Raw genomic sequence first — 21,308 nt, 5'->3', positions numbered from 1 at the left:
CACGCCTTGTTTCCCTGTTGTTTAAGCGTTTCATATTCATCTCCCTTTGTCCTTTTTCTCAACTCGTCTTTGTTACTACCATCCCTGTTCATATCATTTCTCAACGACATACATATCCATAACACACATACATAGTCGTAACGATCAGCTGACCAAGTATCTGTCCTAATTTATAATTTATTTGCCCATCAACCAACTTGATCCCAAATAACTACTACCGCTCCGCACTCGCACGTCCCCTCTTGACACACCGCGCATACCCACTCACCCACCTTGAACATACATAATGGCTTTACTCGATTTGATCTCATCTATAACTCACACCAACCTCGCTGGTGTCGCTTCTTCCTCTTCGAAACCTCCTGCATCCGAACAACAACCTCAATCGGAAACTACCACTGAACCTCAAACCGAACCTGAAACCTCAACGGTCGTCACTGAACAACCTAAACCTGAAACCACACCTCAACCCGAATCTGAATCTACTCCTACCGAAACTCAACCTGAACCTCCTGTGGTGGTCATCGAATCGGAACCCGTTCCAACAATTGGATCTGAACCTCATTCTGAAACCGAAACGGAACCTTTGGTTGAGAACGAGCAGGTCCCTGCTGTCGCTGAGACCCCGGCCGCTGAGACAGTCCCTACCCCAGAGGAAGTCAAGGAGACTCTCAACGCTGATGTTCCTCCGGTTGAAGAAGTTGCTGCTACTTCTGTCGTTGAACCCCTCAAAGATGACGTGAGTACTCTGTGCTTTCTGCCTTATCTATATCGTAACATCGCATTGGATCTAACGAATATGCATTCAGGTCAACAAGCAACCAACCGTAACTCACGCTGAAGCCGGTACCTCCCACACGGAAGCTGACGCTGCTACCAAAGTCGACGGTACTCAAGCTGATAAACCAGCCGAGACCGCCGAGACCGCTGCTACCCCCGAGGAGGCTGCTCAACCAGCTGAAACCAAGGAAGAGAAGAAAGAGGAAAAAAAATCCGCTGCCAAGGTAGGTGATTAATGCTTGAATTTTGGGAGTAATTCTAACTGATACCTGCTGATATCACAGGAAAAGGTTGAGAAGACCAAAGCTGAAGGTAAAGGTTTCTTCGCCAAACTATTTGGTAACAAGGAGAAATCTCCCAAGAAGGAGAAGAAGAAGACCCCTAAGGTGAGTTCAGTCTTGAATGTAAGTTCATGTATAGAGCTGACGGTAGGGCACAGACTGAGAAAGCCGACCCAATTGTCGAAGCTGCTCCTGCTGCTGAAGCTTCTGCCCCTGTCGCTGAGTCATCCGAGACCGCCGCTGCTGCTCCTGCTGTCGAGCTCACTCCCGCTCCTGCTGCCACCGAGGCTCCTGCTCCTGTAGCTGAAGCCGCTCCAATCGCCGCCGAGCCAGTTGCTGAGGCTCCTAAAGAAACGTAAGTGGTGATTGGTAGTGATGCAAAGCTTGAGCTAATATCCTTGTAGTGAGGCTCCTGTTGCCGCCGCCACCGAAACTCCTGCTGCTGCCACCGAGGAAGCTCCCAAAGAGACCAAAGAAGAGGTGAGTCCATGTCGGTGACGATCAACAGGCTAGAGATATTAGACTGAATATGGTATCTTAGGCCCCCAAACCCAACCTCAAAGCTCACCGACGTCTTTCCGCCCGAATCGGTGACATCTTCAAGATCAAGAAGACTCACGGTCCTCCTTCTCCCAAAGAAGAGACTCCTAAAGAAGATACCGCCAAGCCTGCTGAGGGTGAGACCGCTGCTGCTGCCCCTGTTTCCGAAGAGGCTCCCCAACTCGAGAAGCCAGTCTCCACTGAGCCTTTAAAGCTTGAAGAGGAGGTGAGTGGCTTGCTTATAGTGTCTGTGGTAGATCACACGCTGATGAAGGGATGTATAGCCTAAACCAAGTGGAACGACACCTACAGCTCCTGTCGTTTCTGCAGCCGCTTAGAATTGTTCTTCTTTCTTTTCGTTTCGGTTACGGTTTCCGTCTGATTTGACTGATTTTGATTAGATTAACGTTGATATGCCTTATTCTCCCTGTTTATATATATACTTATTAATTGATATATCTTATGTCGTCTCTTGTTACGATCACTCTTATTCCACTCCACTAATTTACTGATAGACAGTATTCACCACCTTCGATGTGTGTAAATGATTTATTTGATCTTCTTGACACGGTAGCGTCTCTTGTCTTGTGACCTGAGATCGATCTGATTGACACCGTGATTCCGTACTCGATTGGATGATACAAGTCTCCTGTAGCGCATGGTAGCATGAAGCATGGGTTACTTGTTGAGATTGGCTAGGTTTTGAACAATGGATAGATAGGTCGATGCATGATTTTCATGATGTTTTGACTACAGGTTGATTGCCGTACCGTGGGAAAGTAAGCGAGTGAAGGAGGATTGTTGACAAGATTCAACATTTCATCCTTCTTTTCGGGCGCTCACTATTATAGAGAATATCTTGATGGATCACAATTCTTAATACTGAGCAGGAGAGAACTCCGCTGCAGGATCAAGCGACACAGAATCAGGTCGTGCAACAAAACCATTCAATCGCAATACGACATGGCAAAATCACGATTCGAATATGTTCGGAACTACGAACTACCTGATCCGCTCATGCCTGGGACGTTCATAGTGGTCAGAATAGATGGAAGGGGGTTTCACAAGTGAGTGATGTGTCTGGTTCTGCATAAGTGGGATATGGTCTGGTCCCACTGGTGCTTCACATCCTATATCACTAGATTGTCAAATCACAGCAAATCACGTATATATATATATATATGATGTTGACATGCCTTCGCTCACTCTGCGAAGGTTGCGAGCTGATCTACCACTTTTCATCCCTGTAGATTCTCAGATACTCATGCTTTCGAAAAACCAAATGATAAGAGAGCGTTGGATCTAATGGATAAAGCAGCTCAGACGGTGTTGGATGAATATAAAGATGTGATTATGGCTTTTGGAGAGAGTGATGAGTATAGGTGAGTTGAGTTTGACAGATTGACGACCTGTCATGTCATGTGAAAAGTAGCATTTCTATGTAAAATGAAGGGAAATCCCAAATCGCATATTTGATGATCTATCGATTAGGGGTATCTCAAGCATGCTGATACTTGATTTTCCACAATGATAGTTTCTTGTTGAAGAAGAATACGAAATTGTATAACAGACGTCGGAGGTATGTGATGTTATAATCTTATTTTTCGTCTTCGTCATCCAGCCAATACCCATATCTTTGCCTATATTCCGTCTTTTCTCGTTAACATAAACACTGACGATGTGATTTTACTATAGTAAAATATCATCGTCCATCGTATCTCTCTTCACCTCTGCATACGTCTTTCACTGGTTATCATATTTCCCCAATAACCTCTTGAGGTATCCACCAAGTTTTGATAGTAGAGTGATTGTGTATCCTGGTGAGAAGGAAATAAGGGATTATTTCGCTTGGAGGCAGGCTGATAGTGAGTTGGGTTTCTCTTACGCATTAGGTTGTGGTGATCGAGGCCCAGAGGGTAAAAAGAGAATTTGGGATTAGAGGGTTCTTCATTCCGAAATCAGGAGCAACCATCATATCAACTGTAAATGTGATTTTTCTAATTTATCTGTTTTTCTCCTCATTCCAGCTCATATAAATAATTTGTACAATACTGCTTTTTGGGCACTGGTGAAAGATGGTCAATCGACCACACAAGCCAATAAGACCTTGCAGGTGAGTGTGATCCCATCCTACTGTATCTCTCATCTGAGATCGGTACTCGACTTTCATGAAGTAGGATACTGTGTACTGACGTATCACACAACTCTTGTTGGGTACTCGAATGCTTAGGGGACAGACTCAAAAGATAAGAACGAACTTTTGTACTCGAACTATGGTATAAACTATAATAACCTGCCTGAACAGTATAGGAAAGGAAGTATATGTGTGAGAAGGCCTGCGACTTTGGTCGACGATCAACAGCAACAGCAACAGCAAAAGATCGAAGAGTCCAATACACCTGGTATATCGAACATATCAATCGACGATCCTGCAGCTGGATCAGTAGAAGATGATAGTGCCTCATTGGCTAGAATTAATGGGGTTATACGGAAAGAGAAGAAAGTCAAGAAAGTCAAACCTTACGAAGGTATTGATGGAGAGATAGTGGTTTTACATGAAGATATAATCAAAGATGGATTCTGGAAGGAGAGACCATGGTTGCTGCAGTGATCATATATAGTATGACAAGCGTGACGGCCGTACCATACATTACACTGCATATACTGCTATATATGTATCATAGGGATGGTCTGTATGCATGTATAACTTATAGACAGATCTCATCAGTAGGCGTGCGTCGATCACCTGGGTAGGCATGTCAACTGTCGCTTCGGGACCAGATCCGAGTGAGAAGTAGATCGAGTAATAAGAGTGTAAATGCCGAATTGTTGCATCTCGACATCTGACAGTACCTCAGAAGATCAGCTTCTGTAATAACCAGCTTGACTCCTTCAGCCCCTTCCGGTCGTTCCTTTACAGTTTGCTACATTCGTCTCTGCGCCAGCTACGTCCACTCGAACACTTAATCATTGAACGATTCCAAATTCATCGCCTTCTTCGGTCTTCTGGTCAACGTAAAAAGGATTTCTGAAAAACGATAAAAGCAACTACGTGGTTATTGAACATATCAGCTTTATAATATACTTCATAACATTATAGCATCATCAATAGGTTCTTCAGCTTCTTGACAGACTCGAAATGTCCTCCTCATCGCCTCAGGCTGCTCTAGCTACACCTACGAAGCCTGCTCCCGTGACCGTACCGACCCCAACGAAGCCCGTTCAGGCTCCTCTGACATTAGCGGAAAGTTTCTTATGTGGTGGATTGGCAGGATGCGGAGCGGTGACTATATGTGAGTGCAGTGTATCGCATCTAGTCCGAAACTCGACAAAGACAACGTTATGATCTCGATAATGTCTCGTTTTCTTTATTGGATGGAGGATCTATTCCGTTTGATACTTATTTCGCATTGCCATAAAGAAATGATGTTGAGGAGGTAGCTGACTTGTTTGGAGATATAACTAGCCAACATTCCAGAAACGATGAAAACCCGATTACAGCTCCAAGGTGAATTACAGCGACATAACCCTGGTGCTCCTAGGGTATATAACAATGTGTTTGATGTGTTTGTCAAGACGTGGAAGAACGAGGGTATAAGAGGTTTGCAGAGAGGTTTGGTACCTGCTGTGAGTGACAGCTTCACCATATGATGCACATGTTGCTGATGATTTTGTTGTTTTGTTTGTTTTGGTATTCATGTATAGTACGGATATCAAGTGAGTCGTCAAAATTATCTGGATATCTGGATGGATAATGAGATGGAAAAACTGAATTGCTCATGTGTCAATTTTTCATGCAGATCCTTCTGAATGGATCGAGGTTAGGATTCTACGAGCCTGTCAGACGGACATTCAATAGAGCGATAGGTAGGAAACCTACCGAGGGAGTTGTGACTACCGCCATAGCAGCAGGTGCAGTCACAGGGTGCATAGGAGGTGAGTGAACCTTACAAGAACCCTCGATATGGCCCACAGCTCCTGTAGCTAGACAGAGCTTACCGGGGAATGGTCTTACTGTAGATGTGCGATGCTGTAAAGGATAATTCGCTGATGATGATTCTCGCTCGACTTCAGCTGCACTTGGATCCCCCCTTTTCTTGGTCAAAGCTCGTATTCAAGCTTACTCGCCTGCTCTACCGGTTGGTGCCCAGCATTATTACAAGGGTTCATACGATGCTTTGAGTACGATAGTGAAATCAGATGGTATTTTAGGATTATGGAGAGGTGTGAATACTGCTATTTTGAGGACTGCTATGGTGAGTTGAGATGATCCATCGCTGTTTCGGGGAAAAAGAAGAGAATATAATTCAAATGTCTCTCATGTACATTGGGGACTATTCCGGTTTCGAGCTTATATCTCCTTGCCAACAGGGATCATCCGTACAATTGCCTTCGTACAACTTGGGAAAACATTACTTGACTAAATGGGGTATGAAAGACGATTCGTTCTGGACTTTCTTCTTGGCCAGTTCGCTTTCAGGTGTTTGTGTCTGTATAATGATGCAGTGAGTTTGGGTGTACTCCCCAAACGTCAAGTGGATGTGAGAGAACCATAGCTGATTGTTGCGGGATGTAAATCCATAGACCTGCTGATACGGTGAGTTGACACCTCATCTCTGGCTTTGAAGTGCAAAATATACACAGGATAAAACAGCTAACTAATTGACCTGGAATCAGGCTCTAACGAGAATGTATAATCGTGAGCTTACTTCTGTTTCAATAAGGACATCATCCTTCCCGTTTCAACTCGTATCTACTTTGAGGTAGTGCTTATAGTATATTCTTTTGAATAGAAAACACAATCAAAGATCCTATAACAGGTAAAGTTCGAGGGGCATTATATCAATCGCCGATAGATTGTTTATGGAAGACTTTCAAGGCGGAAGGTATTGCAGGATGGTATAAAGGTGAGTCATCGACTGGTACTCGATCAAAGTCATCATCCAACCATCCATTCGTGCGGGAGAAATCCCATTCGATGCTTGCATCATACGGTATCGGGTTTTTGTATTTGAACCTCAGCTGACAAGTTACATGTGTTTACTCTGTGCAGGTACGACGGCTCATTTCCTGAGGATCACACCCCATACGATTTGTACTTTAGTGTTCAATGAGGTGAGTTCGATGAAAAAAAAAACATCAACTAGTTAATGCACAACAACGAGAGTGAGAGTGTAATGGCTGATTCATTGACGGGGATAGTTGATTATGGCTCAATACAAGAAAATCAGGAATTAGTAGAAAAGGGTCGAAGAAACAAGTCGAAGAGGAATGGATACGAATGAGAGTATACATCTAGATGCTCCTGGGATTGAAGGTTCTTGAGGAAAAGAGAAGAAGGACAATCAATAGACATTTGCTGGTCTATCGAGGAAGAATGTTTTGGTGATTTACAGCTTGGAAGTTCTGGCAAGGGCTTTGTACTGTACTGAATATGGATCAGGAAGGAGACAAAGAACAACGGAAAAAATCAGAGAGTATCATTCTTCATTATGCATATTCAATCTTAGCATTCCTATTCGCAAAGTGGGCAGTGCACAAATTGCGGTGATTGTGAGTGAGCAAAAGATGTATGTATACCTATATGACGAATAGCAAGTAACTATCTGATCCTATCTACATTCCCACTAAAATTATCAGCCTTAAGTTCTTCTCCTCGCACTTTCCTCCTTTAATCTCTTCTTAACACCACTGCTGATCGGTCTTGATCTTGAAACGTATACACAAAAGTCGAATCAAGCTATTGCTTAACCTTTCGTCTATGTGTATGAACAAGGTCGATATCGATCAACACGATATTATCTTCGATATCGGTGGATCAAAATCGATTGAGCAGATTGGTCGAGTTTGACGTGTCGGTCCAAATCAGCTCTCTATTTTCCTAGCCTGGACCGACTAAAATTCTGTCATTCCAGCTTGACTCGGCGCAACACTCAATGTATCATCCTCGCCATCCCCTCCTTTATACCCGTAGGCATACATCGACGCACTGGCAGCCTCGCTCGTGAAACTACCTCTTCTCTTGCCTCCTCCCAATCTATCAAATTGAGAATATCCGATTCCACCAATACCGGGTGTCAAGTTTCCCTTGGAGTTGCCATTGGATGGTAAACCTAATCCTGAATCGGTGGGTTGTTGAGAAATCACTGAGGATGCATAACCCGTATATGTCTTGGGTTTAGATCCGCCAGGTGGGAATAGGGGGAATGCGGAGTTGGTGATGGCTTGGGAGATGACTGATTGAGCGTCGGATGGGACGAATGACATTGTGTTGTGAGTTCGATAGTATGATGGATCGAATCGGCCAGCAGCTGGACCAGGTACTCTTCCGACATCTAAAGATGCAAAGGATATTCGTGAGCTTTCGACTACTTGCCTGTGTTGGCTAGGATAGAGAAGAGGGTGAGCAGTCGGATTATCACGACTCACTCTTGTCCATGTATTCTCCAGCAGGACTCTCTCGTCTCTTGAATGGATCCATAGCTGCTGCTAGAGATTTCTTGGGTCTCGAGAATTGGATCATACTAGGTTGTAGGTTACTCAAGGGACCTTCAACGAAACACGATTTCTCTTTGTAATGTGTAAGGAGGTATAACCAAAGGGGGTGCTACAAAATTGCGAAATGGAAAGTCAGCTTGAGCTCGAGTCATGAGATGATTGATTTGGTTTGGAAATTTACCTTGCTCAAAACCTTTGGATTACCCAGAATGACCACACCATACTTGGCTCGGGTCAAAGCGACGTTCAATCGTCTAGGATCGTTCAGGAAACCGATACCTTGATGCTCGTTTGATCTAACACAACTTAGAATGATATAATCCTTCTCTCTACCTTGGAAAGCATCAACAGAGGCGACTTCCACCTCTTTGTATAAATCCTTCTTGAGACTGCCATGCAATTGCATATAAGCTGCGATGTACGATCTTTGACCTTCGTAGGGTGTGATAACACCAATTTGAGAAGGGAGTACACCCGACTTGAAGAATTTGGTGACCATCTTCTCTACATTGGAGGCCTCAGTCCTGTTTAAGAAGGACGTTCCACTAGATGAAATTTCCTCCGTACCAAGATTTTGATGGAAAAACATCGGTGTGTCGCTGACTGGCCAAGGGAAATCGACGTTCTTACGGAGCCTCTCGGGAGCAGTAACACCATTCTGTAAAGTACCTTCGTAGAACATGTTAGATGGGAATTCGGACAAGCATGGGTGCATTCGATATTGAACTTGAAGTCGGATTGGTCGATTACCCAAGATGACAAGTCTTTCGAATAAAGATTGAGATAAACCAGCCCTGGCAGCTTTCTTGTTCATGATGACTGGGCCAAGTTGCTGATGATCACCAACGAGGACAGCTTGTTTACATCCCATGACGAGAGGGATCATACATTCTATATTATAGAAGTCAGCTCGTCTCGGCTGCACACAAAGGTTTAAAGAATAGCCCACCTGGTTCAGCTGATTGGGTAGCCTCATCGATCAAAACGGTCCTGAACTTGAATTTACTTAATCGTTGATCACCAGCACCAACACAGGTTGTACAAATAACATCCGCCGCATTTAGAATATCCTTCTCGCAGGCTCTGACCAAACTCTTATATTTCCTTTCATCGCTCTGACTCAATTCACCTTGATCGTTCCTAAGTTGGATGAGTTTCTGAAGTTCGGGATGAGTATCGGCATTGTTTACTTGATTGTGGAGGGAAAGAAAGTCCACATTTGACCCTAGAGCTTCTCGAGACTTGGCAGCAAGTCGGACTACCTTCAAACCAGTTTGGTGAATCTTCTCACACAAGTGATCGACAGCTACGTTGGAAGGTGCGCAGACCAAGACTTGACCGGGGTTCATCTTGGCTAAGTGGTAGACGATAGACGCCGAAGTGACTGTTTTACCAGTACCAGGAGGACCTTGAATCAAACTGAGAGGTTTTTGTAAAACCGCCTTGACAGCAGCCATTTGGGAGTGATTCAGCTCGGGTAGATTGGGTGCTGAGAACCTCTTTGGCATTTGAGTACGTAACACTTGAGGTTCGAGCTCGTGTCCGAGGAGTTTGTGGTACTACATGACTTAGTAAGCTTGATCCTAACACAAGTCGTCATAAGTCAGCTTACGATATATCCGCTGACACTCTTCTCGTCGATCGCAAATGTCTTCATGGCCGCTTGCATCCTATCGAAACTTGTAGCTTTCCAGACAAAATCCACCGAGAAGCCATGGGTACAATCGGAAGGTACGCCATCGTTTCGTCTCAATTCCAGGCAAATCTCGTCAGAGACGTCTGCATGTCAATGATAATCAGCTCAACAGGCTTTGCGTATCGATACGTGACCATGAGCTAGACTCACTGTTAGGGATCTTGATGACACTTCCAATACCTTCCCAGCCTTCACTGTTACCTGCACCCCACCCTTTCGAATTGAAAGCTTGCATCCCCTTGATACCAGCTGAAGTCGTACCGACGAATTTCAATCTCAGCTCATCTCCTACAGCCAATCTGACTTCTCCTGATTCCAATTTTGGCATACAGAACCATGCTAATCTCTTTTGGTTCAAACCCATATCCCATCGTATGGTAATATCATTCTCGGTTTGCGATTCTTTCATTCTCTTATCGTAATCTGCTTCTATCTTCACCAACGGCCCAAATATGTTTTGATACTGATAAGCATCCTCGTACCTAGGTGATCTCCGTCAGCTGATGGTAATTTCAGGTCCATCACACCCAATCGCTTCAGCTCACCTCAACAGGATAGGTTGCATTTCCTCTTCACCTGACTGAGCTTCTGCATCCTCTAACTTAGCATCAGGATTATCTCTCCATAATTCTTCCAATTTGGCGATTTGGGCCAAAGAGATCTGTCTCGCTCGTAATTGTTCAGCTTCAGATGGAATTTTGACCAACCAAGATAAGAATTGTCGATCATCGATGATAGCTGACCATTGAGAGGTATCCCAGTTAATATCTCTCGAGTTGGTCAATGCGGCACAGGGTTGTCTGCGAAATATAAACCGATCAATGAGTTGCACTAAATCCTTGGATGTCTGAGTTAACTCACCGACAGAGAAGTACAACGACTGTATCACTTTTAGCGGGAATGAAACCTAACATGAATACGTTTTTACTTCCACAATTATAGCCTATCAAAATGACATCAACTAGCTATCCACCAGAACGAGAAAGTGTGTCCATAGCTTACATTCTGGTACTGTATCACCCAAAGCGCTCTCCTTGTGCAATACTACTTCCTTATGTTTGGCTTTGACCAGGTGATTGACAATATGTGATGCGGAGGTGTTTCCTCGAGAATTACAGAACCATTTGTTGCAGTGCATGCACTATTGTGAAAGCATGGCATAAGCTATATCGCTCTTTCTACCATGGAAAAACATGTAGCTCACCTTTACTACACATTGAGGATTATGTATACCGCAGTAACTGAGATAAGCCCAAATAAGCGATTGATCAGTTTCGATCTTCCTTTTCTCAAATTGCATCACAAAGTTGAAACAGATACTCACGCGCAAGCATGTTCAACTCCAGCACCCAACATCTCCCTCTCCCTCTCATCAAATTCGTCATCCCCGTATCTCAGCCCATTTGAAGGATCTGATATCCCCAGATCATTGAACTGACTGGTAAAATCCCCATTTATCGTTGAAGGAGCATGATGATGATGATTGTGGTTTGAGCTTCCATTGATCACTGAGTTGGGTACGGCTGAATAGACTGATGTGAGATCATCATCTTGTGGGCCGTACTATACATCAGATATACCAAGACATCTATATCAGTGATCTTTCCCTGGCATTAACAGATTCGAGATACGGTGGCAAGGAAAGAATGTTGAAATCGTATCTGATCGGTAAGCGTAGGACATACCTGTGAAGCACCCTCGAAATTCGAGAATTCCATGTTGACTTCTGCAACTTGTTTCTACAGTTGTATAGATCTCCGAAAGAAATGATAGCTTGGGTATATAGAAAGACGAACGCACCTTCAAATCGAAAGATATGTTGTCGATGGATCTTCCTTTTAGTTCAACTGCAACCACCCCAAAAAGGTGATAAACGATGAAACACGCAACAAGCGGCGATGTCCGCTTTCCGTTGCCGACCCCGCCTGCTATTTAGAGAATATCATAGGTGAAGTGTCCAATTTACTTTCTGCCGTATCTATGAGGTTCTCGGTTGCTGTTCTATGCTGACACCGTCATCTTTGAAAAACGTATAGATTTCGTGTTCAGACGGACTTCCCCTATCACTCGATTGACCAAGTATGGTAAAAACGCCCAATGCTATTCTCTCGTTTAGTGACAACTTCAGAGTACCTGATCTCTTATAAATAAGGAATTCTTAGGGATGAATGTGGTAGGTGAATGCATAGTATACATCACACTTCAATACTTTGCTTACTACAATACTACAATAATCCCCTTTATATCAAAGGTTCGCTTTACAACTAATGTAATTACTGTAACGTATGATTTGTTTGTATCCAATTTATGATTTGACCTTTTTGTCATGGTTTATGATATTGATTGTATATGTAATGGTAGAATTTCACTGTCTCGACCGGAAAGAATAGTGAAGAGTAGTGTGAGTAGCACACGGAGCTAGGGGATTGATAAAACTGGATCGTAATCATCTTCGAAAGCATCCACCAGATCTGCGTCTCATCGTAATATCTTCATTCAGCAACAGTATGCAGTCCTTTCCCCATTTGGTGAAGTCTCATTTAGCATATTCCTTCTTCAGCCTCTCTCTTCGTATCTCCCATTTCCTCCTTTCCTCCTCTTCCTCATCCATCAACCCCAGTACCAACTCCTGCGGTCCGTCATCCTCAATCGCCTTATTATACTCCTCTTCCCAACCCGTATTCCACTCCTCGTCAAAGTCGTGTTCGGCATCCGCATCGCTCGTCTCGGTAGTAGGCAACAAATCCGAAGACGGTGATTCTTGAGAATCTTTGGAAGATGATAAATCCGGATTGAGAATTGATATAGAATCTTCATCTTCGAAACTTAGACCCAAACCTTCCTTCCTAGCCTTCTCTCTACGTTGAGATTGATGTTTATGTTTGATATATTGCGACTGAGCTTTGACATATTCCCTTTTCATTCTGTCAACACCAGCCGTGACTGATCTGATTGGGATCCTAGTGGTAGTCGTCCATCTTCCAGTATGATTTGGCGATCCGTTGGGCAGGCCAGGTAATTGGGTCGAGGGTCTTTCCTCGATGATGGAATGTAATGCAGATAACAGCGGTTCGTCGAACGGTTTGACATCTTCAGGCAAGGGAGAGATTGCTTCGACTTCTTTTCTGAAACACAGCTTATGTTGCCTCGCCTCAATGTCCATAATGGACAAAGGGGAATAATCATCAATGGGTTTAGCAGAAAAGAATTCGATCTGTCGTGACAGATAGATCGACGCAGGGAGAATGGATGGGTTAACACAATGTGTTCGTATTTCAGCTCGTGCCAAACTCCTGATCACATATCTTATCAGCGTCCTTGCATCTATTGCGAATGAAATACACTCACTTGGTATGTACCTGACGCGAAGATGTACGCTCTGGGTCCACCCGGTCATCGAGTTGAGAAATATCCCTGTTGCCTTCAGGTAAGTTCCAAGCGGCTTTCACAGCAACCTCAATCCCAAGATCACTCCCATCGCCGAACGCTCTATTTCGCATTATCTCGGTTAACGCACTTCCTCTTCTTTGCAGAGACTGTGATTCCCTTTCTGAAATCTTCGCTTGCTCGACTGTATGCACAGAGATACGAGCCAGTTCTAGGGTATTAGATGTAGGGCGGTAGATCGAGATATCCTGGCAATACAATTTCTTGCGAAGTGGATGATTTCGATTGCACGTGAAGGTGAACACTGCCTCGCCAGCTATAGGCACAGACGAGGTGGGAGATTGAGTCTGATCCTGTGGGTGAGATCGACGAGGTCGGAGTCTTGCAACTGGTACAATTACGGTCGAGAGAGGATGGAGTCGAAGAGGATTGATAATCTTATCTGTCACATGCGTGCATGACGAAGCTGGCCCTCCAGATGGGTTGATAGGGAAAACATCTAGGTCTGAAGTTCAGCGCGGACTCTTTGCAGTGATAGGAAGTGTTTAACTCACGAACAGTGCCTTTTCCTGTTGCTACACCTATCCACCTTCTATTCTTGTCCCAACTGACTCCCTTGACAGTAGCCGCTGTATGGCCTCTTCGTAATTCGTACAAATGCCATACCTGACCTTTCACCTCTCCCAACTCAGCTTTATCGATCCCCGCAGGATGTAGTTCCAGGATATGGAATGATCTGCCATCAGTCGGAGCCGCAAACAATTGCGTTCCATCAAGTGAAAAAGACAGATAATTGATGGGATGCCGGCGGTTGTTCGACGACCGTCTGATACCGGATTGATGAGGAGAAGTTGTATCGATGGGTAAGGGGGATGTCGAAGGTGGTAAACGGAAGTGAGCGATGCATTCATACTGACCAACGCGTGTTGGTGAATGATAGTCTGAGATACTCGATTTCGAACGCCGAGAGGTCGAAAGCGATCTTCTCTTACGCCCAGCGGGACGAGCAAATATATCAACCACTTTGATCCATTCTCCTCCTGGGGCTGGTATAGTTGACGAAGATGAAGATGGAACCTCTTCCAGTGTACTCGATTCCTCGAGACTTCTACTCTCAGCTTCTCCGTCGAAATCATCTGTTTCCTCATCACCTAGAGTACCGCTTGAATCAGTGGGAGCGCTTTTTGCCAGGCGAGTATTTCGAGCACGATTAGCAGCCTTTGCACCCATTTTCAATCCTGCCCAAACCCCTCTAGCTACTCCCCCTCCGATTTCCACAGCAGATGACAGTATGGCCGCTTGAGTGTCTTGAGCATTGGACGAAGAGCGCCTACGCTGCTCGGAAGGAGGCTTAGATGGTTGCAGGGTCCTCGAAGTTACGATGGAACCGAGACCATCAGCACCAGGTGCATGAGGAGCGTCCGACGTGGCGAATGCGAGGAGGCGACCTGACAGAGACACAGCGGGAAGGCCGGTATCCGGGTTGAGGGCGACTTGGTTAATAGGAGAGGAAGGGAAGGGCTCGAAAGACTTGGCGGAGAAGAGATAGATAGAGGGTACGGGAAGAGAAACGGTCTAAAGATCAAATCATCGGTCATTGAATGTATATGACTAGCCGGTTGGTATCGTCAACAACTTACAGCTGCGATGACTTTGTCAGTGGAGTATACAGCGGCTGCACTTCCCATTCCCAGCTCGATTCTCCTGACTGCCAATCCTGTACGTAAACTGATGAATACTAAAGCTAACGATCCCTTGGTCGATTTCCGGGTACTTGACCACAGGACGGTCATAGCTACCAGCGGTTCATCCTCTACACTATTCTTCAGTGTAGTCATGCTCAGTACTTGTTCGTTCCCTCCAGGAGATCCGATCGTTACACCTTCCACACTTGACTTCTTTGCGTCCTTAGCATATTTGATGGTAGGGATAGATAAGATCTCCTCTGGTGCGGGGAAGGTTTCCGTTATATGGGGATCATCTGGGATATGGTTGTTGTAAATGGTGAAAACCTGGAGGATATGTACTTTAGAAGTCACCAGTAATAGAGGTCTACTCAACCGCATTAGCGGATCCGCAGTTATGATATGATGGGCATAGCTCACCTTATACCTCTACCATCACCTAGATTACCCTCCTGCCAAACCGCTTTAATCCCATCACCGACGATATTGCGAATCTTTGACGGTGAAGTCGGTACTTCGGGTGATGGCTTGACTGGTGAAGTGGGTAAGAAACCTTTCAAAGATGTCATACCTGCCAAAGAGGGAAGATGGGACATGATCGGACTGAGTAAAGAGGTAGAGGTGTCACTGGAAAAATATAGATGACATTATCAGCACGTGCAGGATCAAGATGACCTGATGGAGATATCTCACTTCAAATCAATTGCTGTAGTCAATCAAGCGAAGATCAGCATGATAAGATATCGTGAGTAAATGAGATGGTTACGCACGGATTCCTTGTCTCCTCCTAGTCCGTCTTCTTCCACCCCTACCTGTGTCGGAAAGATGTCGGTCAATGTCGACATGGTCCGAAGTAGGCATGGGGTGTGATTGAAGATGACAGAGTTGTATATTTGAGTTTGGCTAGCAAACTGTATGTTGACTCTATTATCTAAAGTAATGAGGATGTATTGGCGGCCGGGTTGTGATATATCGATTGATAAGCATATATAGGTAGATACAGTGGTAAAGGGTGATGATCATTGACAAGTGTATGGAAGGCGAAGGGATTGAATCAGCTGTTAACAGTCGATAGTCTAATTATTCGAGATGGGACACTCACACGTTTACCGTATACGTATGCGGAGATAATGATAAAAGGAAAGAACGATGACGAAATGGGGGTGATAAGACGATGAAAGAAAAAGAATGCCTATATGTAGTCGTCACAGACCGCTTGATCTGCTCTACAGCTACTCGTATCTCACTTTCCTGACTTTGACTTGGACTTGCGTGGTGGGTGGCAACGGTGGTAGATATGGGACAGTGACCAGGGACGCGTGATTATCGGTTCCGGGATTAGATGTGTGTAGTGTATGTGTTTGAGTGTAGATGCGGAATGACGACTCTTGTTGAGACTGTTCTTGGGGATGGAGATTATCGCTAATGTGACTATATGCTTTACGATTGTGTTTACTGTCTGATGATGCTGATATGTACGTGGATGAGGATGAGGATGAGGATGGGGACTGATAAGGGCCGGGTAGGTAATGACAAACAACATCAACAACAACACGGCTAAGTCGCGGGTCACAGCCCGATATCATCTACCCTGGTTGAAGATTACTGGATCGAGTCACAGGTTGAACAGTGACATTACCTTATGACGATGATCTTACATAACGACTGAGACACCCAGGTTGTCCACGTGTTGAACATGTGGTTTTGGGCCATGTCTCGAGTACCGAGTGAAAGGGTGTGGGTCGTGCGTTCAAAGGAATGAGAGATGAGTGATGAGCACAGACGATCAAGTGTGTATACCTAGGTACTTTACCCCTGGGGATCACCTTGGAATATGGAGGAAGACTGCTACTGGTCACAATCCTCATCTCGTACATCTTCATCCTTGTTCTCTTCGAATGAATCTCATCTCACCATACAGGAAAGATAGAATATGATAGGACTCACTCTTCGTACTAATTGTTTCAACCAAGGATATCCAAATAGAAAGCTAATCTATCAATCAAACATCAGGAAACAGGAAACAGGAAACACGAGGAAATCTATAGATCGAGTTTGGGGTACTATACTCAAGCGATTTCAGTCGGAGTGATATATGGGTATTTTCCGCATCTTCAAACGTTTCGACCACAACACCGCTCTATCTAGCTGGTTTACAGGAAAGAGGTCGATAGGGAGGTGACCTATCACATCTCCTAACAGGTGAGCTGACACAATGATCATGTTGGGGTACGAGCTGACGAGATGAAACTCTCATAGTCTGAAAGTATCCTCAATATAACAAAATGTTGTCGATACCGGAGGAGTACGAGATAATCGATTGTACGCAACCCCAGAAGGTTGAACCCTCTCAACGCCTCCCACTGCCAAACAGACTACATAGAGCAGGATCGATCCTCGACGACCCCACATTCCTTCGTTTCTCCCATTACTCCCCACCGATAAAGTCACCTTCTTTCAGTCAAATACCAAAGCCCGTCCCCCCGTTTCCTTTAGGTGCAGCTCATGCCGCTCTGGTAGAAGGTATAGATGAAGGGATCTGGAGAGCCGTCAAAAAAGCCAGAAAGGAAGAGCGAAGGGAGGAGAAAAGGATTATCAAGAGGCAAAAGAGGGAAGAAGGTCAAAGAGAGGTGTTGAGCAGGATTAGTAGTGGGTTGGAAGTGGTGTGCATCTATGACGACGAAGATGAGGAAGGAGATGAGGAGGGAGAGCTCTACACACTCGAAGTGAGTTACTCGTACACGTCGACTGAAAAGTAGCTTGGCGGTGATGGCCACACGCGCTGATGTTATCCATACTAGGAGGCATCATATCAGACTGGGACGATAGACGACGAGCAGTTAGCTTCACCCATGACACCTTCCATCAAAGAATCATTCCCTCCCCCCTCAGCAACACCATTATCGACGGCGCCAAGGCCATTCCAATCCCATACTCAGAATACCTTTGACGATCTGCCTGCCACTCAGCCGGATATACTTGAACCTCTCGAAGATATTTCGATTCCCATCGACACAGATCAACTTTCGTCTGAGGTTTCTCGGCTGCCTTCTGGACAAGATATCCATACCTCTTCTGAGGTGACCAACATCATCACTGCTGTCGAAGCTGGATATTCTACATCAGATGTTATGTTGTCAGATCCAGCCGAAATCGAGATGACGATTGCGGAAGAAGGAAGTCAAGTCTTGGATGTACAAACGTCATGTTCTTCAGATATAATACATTCATCATCATCCGCTATCAGTCCAGAGATGGGTTCCATTCAAGAGAGACAGACACAGGGATCTTTTGACATGGCAGGAGTCAACACTGTAAATGATATCGTACGAGGTGGAAACTCGATATCACAGAGCGCAACTTCGACGGATGCAAGTCATGTGGAACCGTCGGGCACCTCGCTAACTTCCCAGCTTTCTGATTTGATCACCGCATCCGAGGTATCTCAGAATCTACCACCAATATCCAATCAAGATGAACCTGAGAAGCGAGATACCGGTTCATCGTCTTCATTCTACACTCCATCTCCCACCCCAGCTGCGATCCGAGCTTCGACCGATCCCAATGGTCAACTCACCCATCCCAATCGTTCCCCAACTACAACCATCCTTGAAACACCTGTTCGACCAAGTGATGAGGAAGATATATGCCCTTCATCTCAGTTTGAGGATCATTATTGGGATAGCCCACTAGCTAATCTAGGTAGAGGTGTGCCGAAACCCAGTAGGAATCATGTTACAAAACCTATTCCGTATTATATATTTCAAGCTCCGATTTCCCCGTCCTACAAAACAGGAGCAACTTCGCATGCAAATGGAGAATCGACCAAGGCAAAGTTCGATATGAGAAAAACCGGATACCTACCTACACCATCGCCTTCACCGTCACCTACGAAACTGCCGAAACCGAATTTCAGAGGTCATGTCATTCCTGGTCATTCAGCTTTAGGGGTGGGTAAATTCTTCTGATTGAAATGTATCAAACGGATAGCCAGTTTAGGTGACGAGGAGGGCGGGCTCTACTTTGTTGCTTCGTTGATCGTTTTTTTTCCTTAGTTGCCTATTTTTGGCATCGCTCTCCTCTCGCGGTTTTTTTCTTTTTTTTCGATGTACAATCTAACCTGTACTGTAATTAGTCAAGTTGTTTTTCTGTGCCATTATCGAATTAGCAACACATGTTGATGATCCTGCCTGGTAGATGTACATGAGCTTGTATAGTATCATATAAGATCAAAACGTACTACAGAATAAATTTATGGGAAATGTAAAATGATGATAATGATGGATATCCGAGTATCTCTGAAGAAGCGCTGAATAATATACGATATAATGCGGTAGATGCTTCTGGGATTACTTTGTATAATATATCAATGGATGAACATAGAATTGTACATACACCTATATCCCATAGATATGGAATCACACATGATATCATTTCTGCCTGCTCTCAACGAGCAGGAAATGTAAAGACACGACAACATCGATAGTCAGTACCGAGTGAGGAACTCAATGAGTCGTATTGTGCAAACGAGCGATGGACCTTAGATGAGACTGAATACATACAAAAGCAATGATGAAACTCTATATGACTGTGTACTGAATATCTGAGTGATCTGAGAATCACTGTTTTGCCTGGACAAATTGTTTGTCCTACCCCTTCGATTCAACGAACATTCTACCATTGGTGGATGATTTTGGGAAAGAGAATTGACCTAGAAATCATCCGCGATGGACAATTTGACTTGTTCACCGGGTTTGAAAGGTGGTAGACCTATTAGACATTCCGAAAAATAACATTAGCATGATTGCCTCTTTCTAAATTGAGTGGAGGACATTGCGATTCTTAAATGTAACTCACCAAGATAAGGACAACTCGAACACCTAAACGCATCACCCAGATAACAACTCCCACAACTACTAGTCTTCTTAGCTTCTGCTCTTTTCTCAGTTGGCCAAACACCTTCTACCCCTATCGTGGCAGTTTTGAGTATATCAGGTATATCATCGTCGCCTTCTAGGAAGAAGGATTTTTGAGCTTCTTTGATTGCATTTTGAGTTTGAGCTTCTTCCTCATCTTCCAACTCTTTTAATCCACAAGTACAATCTTTACATGCTCTTCTCCTTTTGACTTTTTTACCATCGCTCTCTGGGAATATACATTCCGGACGCTGTTTGTCTTCGGGAGTCAAAAGTGATTTACCACCATCTTCTAATAGGGGTGAATCTATGGCCCACAATGCAGCTTTACGAGCTTTGTCTCCTGATCGCTTTAATGTCAATGGTCTGGCTCCTCCAGCTGCTCCTACTGAAAAAGGAGCAGGAACAGACGTGGGGGTTGGTAGAGAGGATGAAGATGGGGATGTATAGGCGATGATGGATGATGAAGGTGTGGGTAATAATGGGGTGAAGGATTTGAAGGCGAGAGAGGAGTGTAAGGAAGTCAAGTCGGATTCAGTATGGGTTGATGGGATGTGGATGAATAGTTGGGTCGAAGGTGGGATGGAAGATAGTAAGTTAGAGGGGATTGGTAGAGGGAGTATAAGGTGGAGGGTAAGCGGTGGTGAAGGAAGAGTGGTAGCTGTTTATATAACGATCCGTTAAGGATGAATGAGAATCAGCTCAATAATCTTGAAGAGGGGTAATCTCAATCGTAAGAAGTAGTAGGTATGACTACTCACCATTATCCAAAATACGATCAACCATCTCTCCCTGTACGTTCCCACCTTGATTCTTCAGTTGGGTCAAGACATTCTGATACTCCTCTATCCTCTCCATGGAGCCTACCACGACCTGAGTGGAGGTGGTGGTAGAGGAGGAAGCGGTGGCAAAACCGTTAACAGCGGTCATTTTGTTACTGGTTTCGTTGGTGTTGTATATTTACTATGTGTTCTTCGTTATTGAGTGTTATGATAAAAATGTTTCTGCTGACTGGGAATGTACAATTGCAAAGCAGTAATAGAATATAGCGTTATGGGTCTGATTACTAAGTGGAGGAATTGGAATTGACAAAGTAGAAAGGAGCGAGACCACAGAGCAAAAGCTGACTCACTCAAATTAAACTCCTTCGGGTTTGCTAGAGCCATCAGTCATTTACGTAAGTTTACATGGATCACTATCACTCAAATTGCTTCCGTGCTATTGGTTTGGGCAAGTGTGGCACATCATTGGAGAGAGCTCCAACGACAAGAAACAGCATCGTGGGAAAGTAAGAGGGACCGACTACTAGTATGGATCTGGTGGATCTCGAACTCATTTCCAGACTAAATCGTCGAATGACTTCATTCCCACGTTACTCGTATAATCATCACATCACCTCACATCACATCACATCACATCCGTAATCTGATAAACGAAAAGAACTGCGCGACGAAGCGAATCCACGTCAACTTGCAAATTGATTCATGCTTGAACGCGTTTTCAACTGATCATGGGAATGGATCAC

The 21,308-nt window shown here is 44.5% G+C and overlaps 7 protein-coding genes across 7 annotated transcripts; 4 read left to right on the top strand and 3 right to left on the bottom strand.

Annotated features, from left to right (window-relative positions):
* Positions 1-286: 286 nt before the first annotated feature.
* L199_001549 (uncharacterized protein) lies at positions 287-1,939 on the top strand (the record flags this gene model as incomplete). The annotated part of the gene is made up of 7 exons (XM_064887302.1): positions 287-739; positions 810-1,004; positions 1,065-1,166; positions 1,220-1,416; positions 1,466-1,541; positions 1,603-1,827; positions 1,886-1,939. 7 exons carry the CDS (start codon positions 287-289, stop codon positions 1,937-1,939), a joined length of 1,302 nt encoding a protein of 433 aa, XP_064743374.1.
* A 625-nt stretch (positions 1,940-2,564) lies between these two features.
* L199_001548 (uncharacterized protein) lies at positions 2,565-4,212 on the top strand (the record flags this gene model as incomplete). Its single annotated transcript, XM_064887301.1, has 6 exons — positions 2,565-2,668; positions 2,852-2,983; positions 3,136-3,180; positions 3,297-3,466; positions 3,629-3,714; positions 3,832-4,212. The coding sequence occupies 6 exons, from the start codon at positions 2,565-2,567 to the stop codon at positions 4,210-4,212; spliced, it is 918 nt and encodes a 305-aa protein (XP_064743373.1).
* Positions 4,213-4,740: 528 nt separating this feature from the next.
* On the top strand, positions 4,741-6,839 carry L199_001547 (uncharacterized protein; the record flags this gene model as incomplete). Its single annotated transcript, XM_064887300.1, has 11 exons — positions 4,741-4,894; positions 5,068-5,228; positions 5,307-5,318; positions 5,402-5,537; positions 5,676-5,857; positions 5,973-6,106; positions 6,186-6,198; positions 6,279-6,300; positions 6,395-6,508; positions 6,655-6,716; positions 6,804-6,839. The coding sequence occupies 11 exons, from the start codon at positions 4,741-4,743 to the stop codon at positions 6,837-6,839; spliced, it is 1,026 nt and encodes a 341-aa protein (XP_064743372.1).
* A 657-nt stretch (positions 6,840-7,496) lies between these two features.
* On the bottom strand, positions 7,497-11,513 carry L199_001546 (uncharacterized protein; the record flags this gene model as incomplete). The annotated part of the gene is made up of 13 exons (XM_064887299.1): positions 7,497-7,936; positions 8,031-8,208; positions 8,281-8,990; positions 9,049-9,658; positions 9,712-9,878; positions 9,946-9,984; positions 10,042-10,277; positions 10,341-10,595; positions 10,657-10,738; positions 10,798-10,936; positions 11,000-11,036; positions 11,120-11,358; positions 11,481-11,513. 13 exons carry the CDS (start codon positions 11,511-11,513, stop codon positions 7,497-7,499), a joined length of 3,165 nt encoding a protein of 1,054 aa, XP_064743371.1.
* An 818-nt stretch (positions 11,514-12,331) lies between these two features.
* Positions 12,332-15,463, bottom strand: L199_001545 (uncharacterized protein; the record flags this gene model as incomplete). The annotated part of the gene is made up of 5 exons (XM_064887298.1): positions 12,332-13,088; positions 13,144-13,681; positions 13,737-14,757; positions 14,823-15,234; positions 15,288-15,463. 5 exons carry the CDS (start codon positions 15,461-15,463, stop codon positions 12,332-12,334), a joined length of 2,904 nt encoding a protein of 967 aa, XP_064743370.1.
* Positions 15,464-17,152: 1,689 nt separating this feature from the next.
* L199_001544 (uncharacterized protein) lies at positions 17,153-18,835 on the top strand (the record flags this gene model as incomplete). Its single annotated transcript, XM_064887297.1, has 2 exons — positions 17,153-17,593; positions 17,669-18,835. The coding sequence occupies 2 exons, from the start codon at positions 17,153-17,155 to the stop codon at positions 18,833-18,835; spliced, it is 1,608 nt and encodes a 535-aa protein (XP_064743369.1).
* A 743-nt stretch (positions 18,836-19,578) lies between these two features.
* Positions 19,579-20,713, bottom strand: L199_001543 (Fe-S cluster assembly protein DRE2; the record flags this gene model as incomplete). Its single annotated transcript, XM_064887296.1, has 3 exons — positions 19,579-19,637; positions 19,725-20,444; positions 20,545-20,713. The coding sequence occupies 3 exons, from the start codon at positions 20,711-20,713 to the stop codon at positions 19,579-19,581; spliced, it is 948 nt and encodes a 315-aa protein (XP_064743368.1).
* Between the last annotated feature and the right edge of the window lie 595 nt (positions 20,714-21,308).

The sequence above is a fragment of the Kwoniella botswanensis genome, chromosome 1 (genome assembly GCF_036426115.1).
Source record: "Kwoniella botswanensis chromosome 1, complete sequence".
NCBI classification, from domain to species: domain Eukaryota; kingdom Fungi; phylum Basidiomycota; class Tremellomycetes; order Tremellales; family Cryptococcaceae; genus Kwoniella; species Kwoniella botswanensis.
This window is presented reverse-complemented; position numbering and strand designations above follow the sequence as displayed.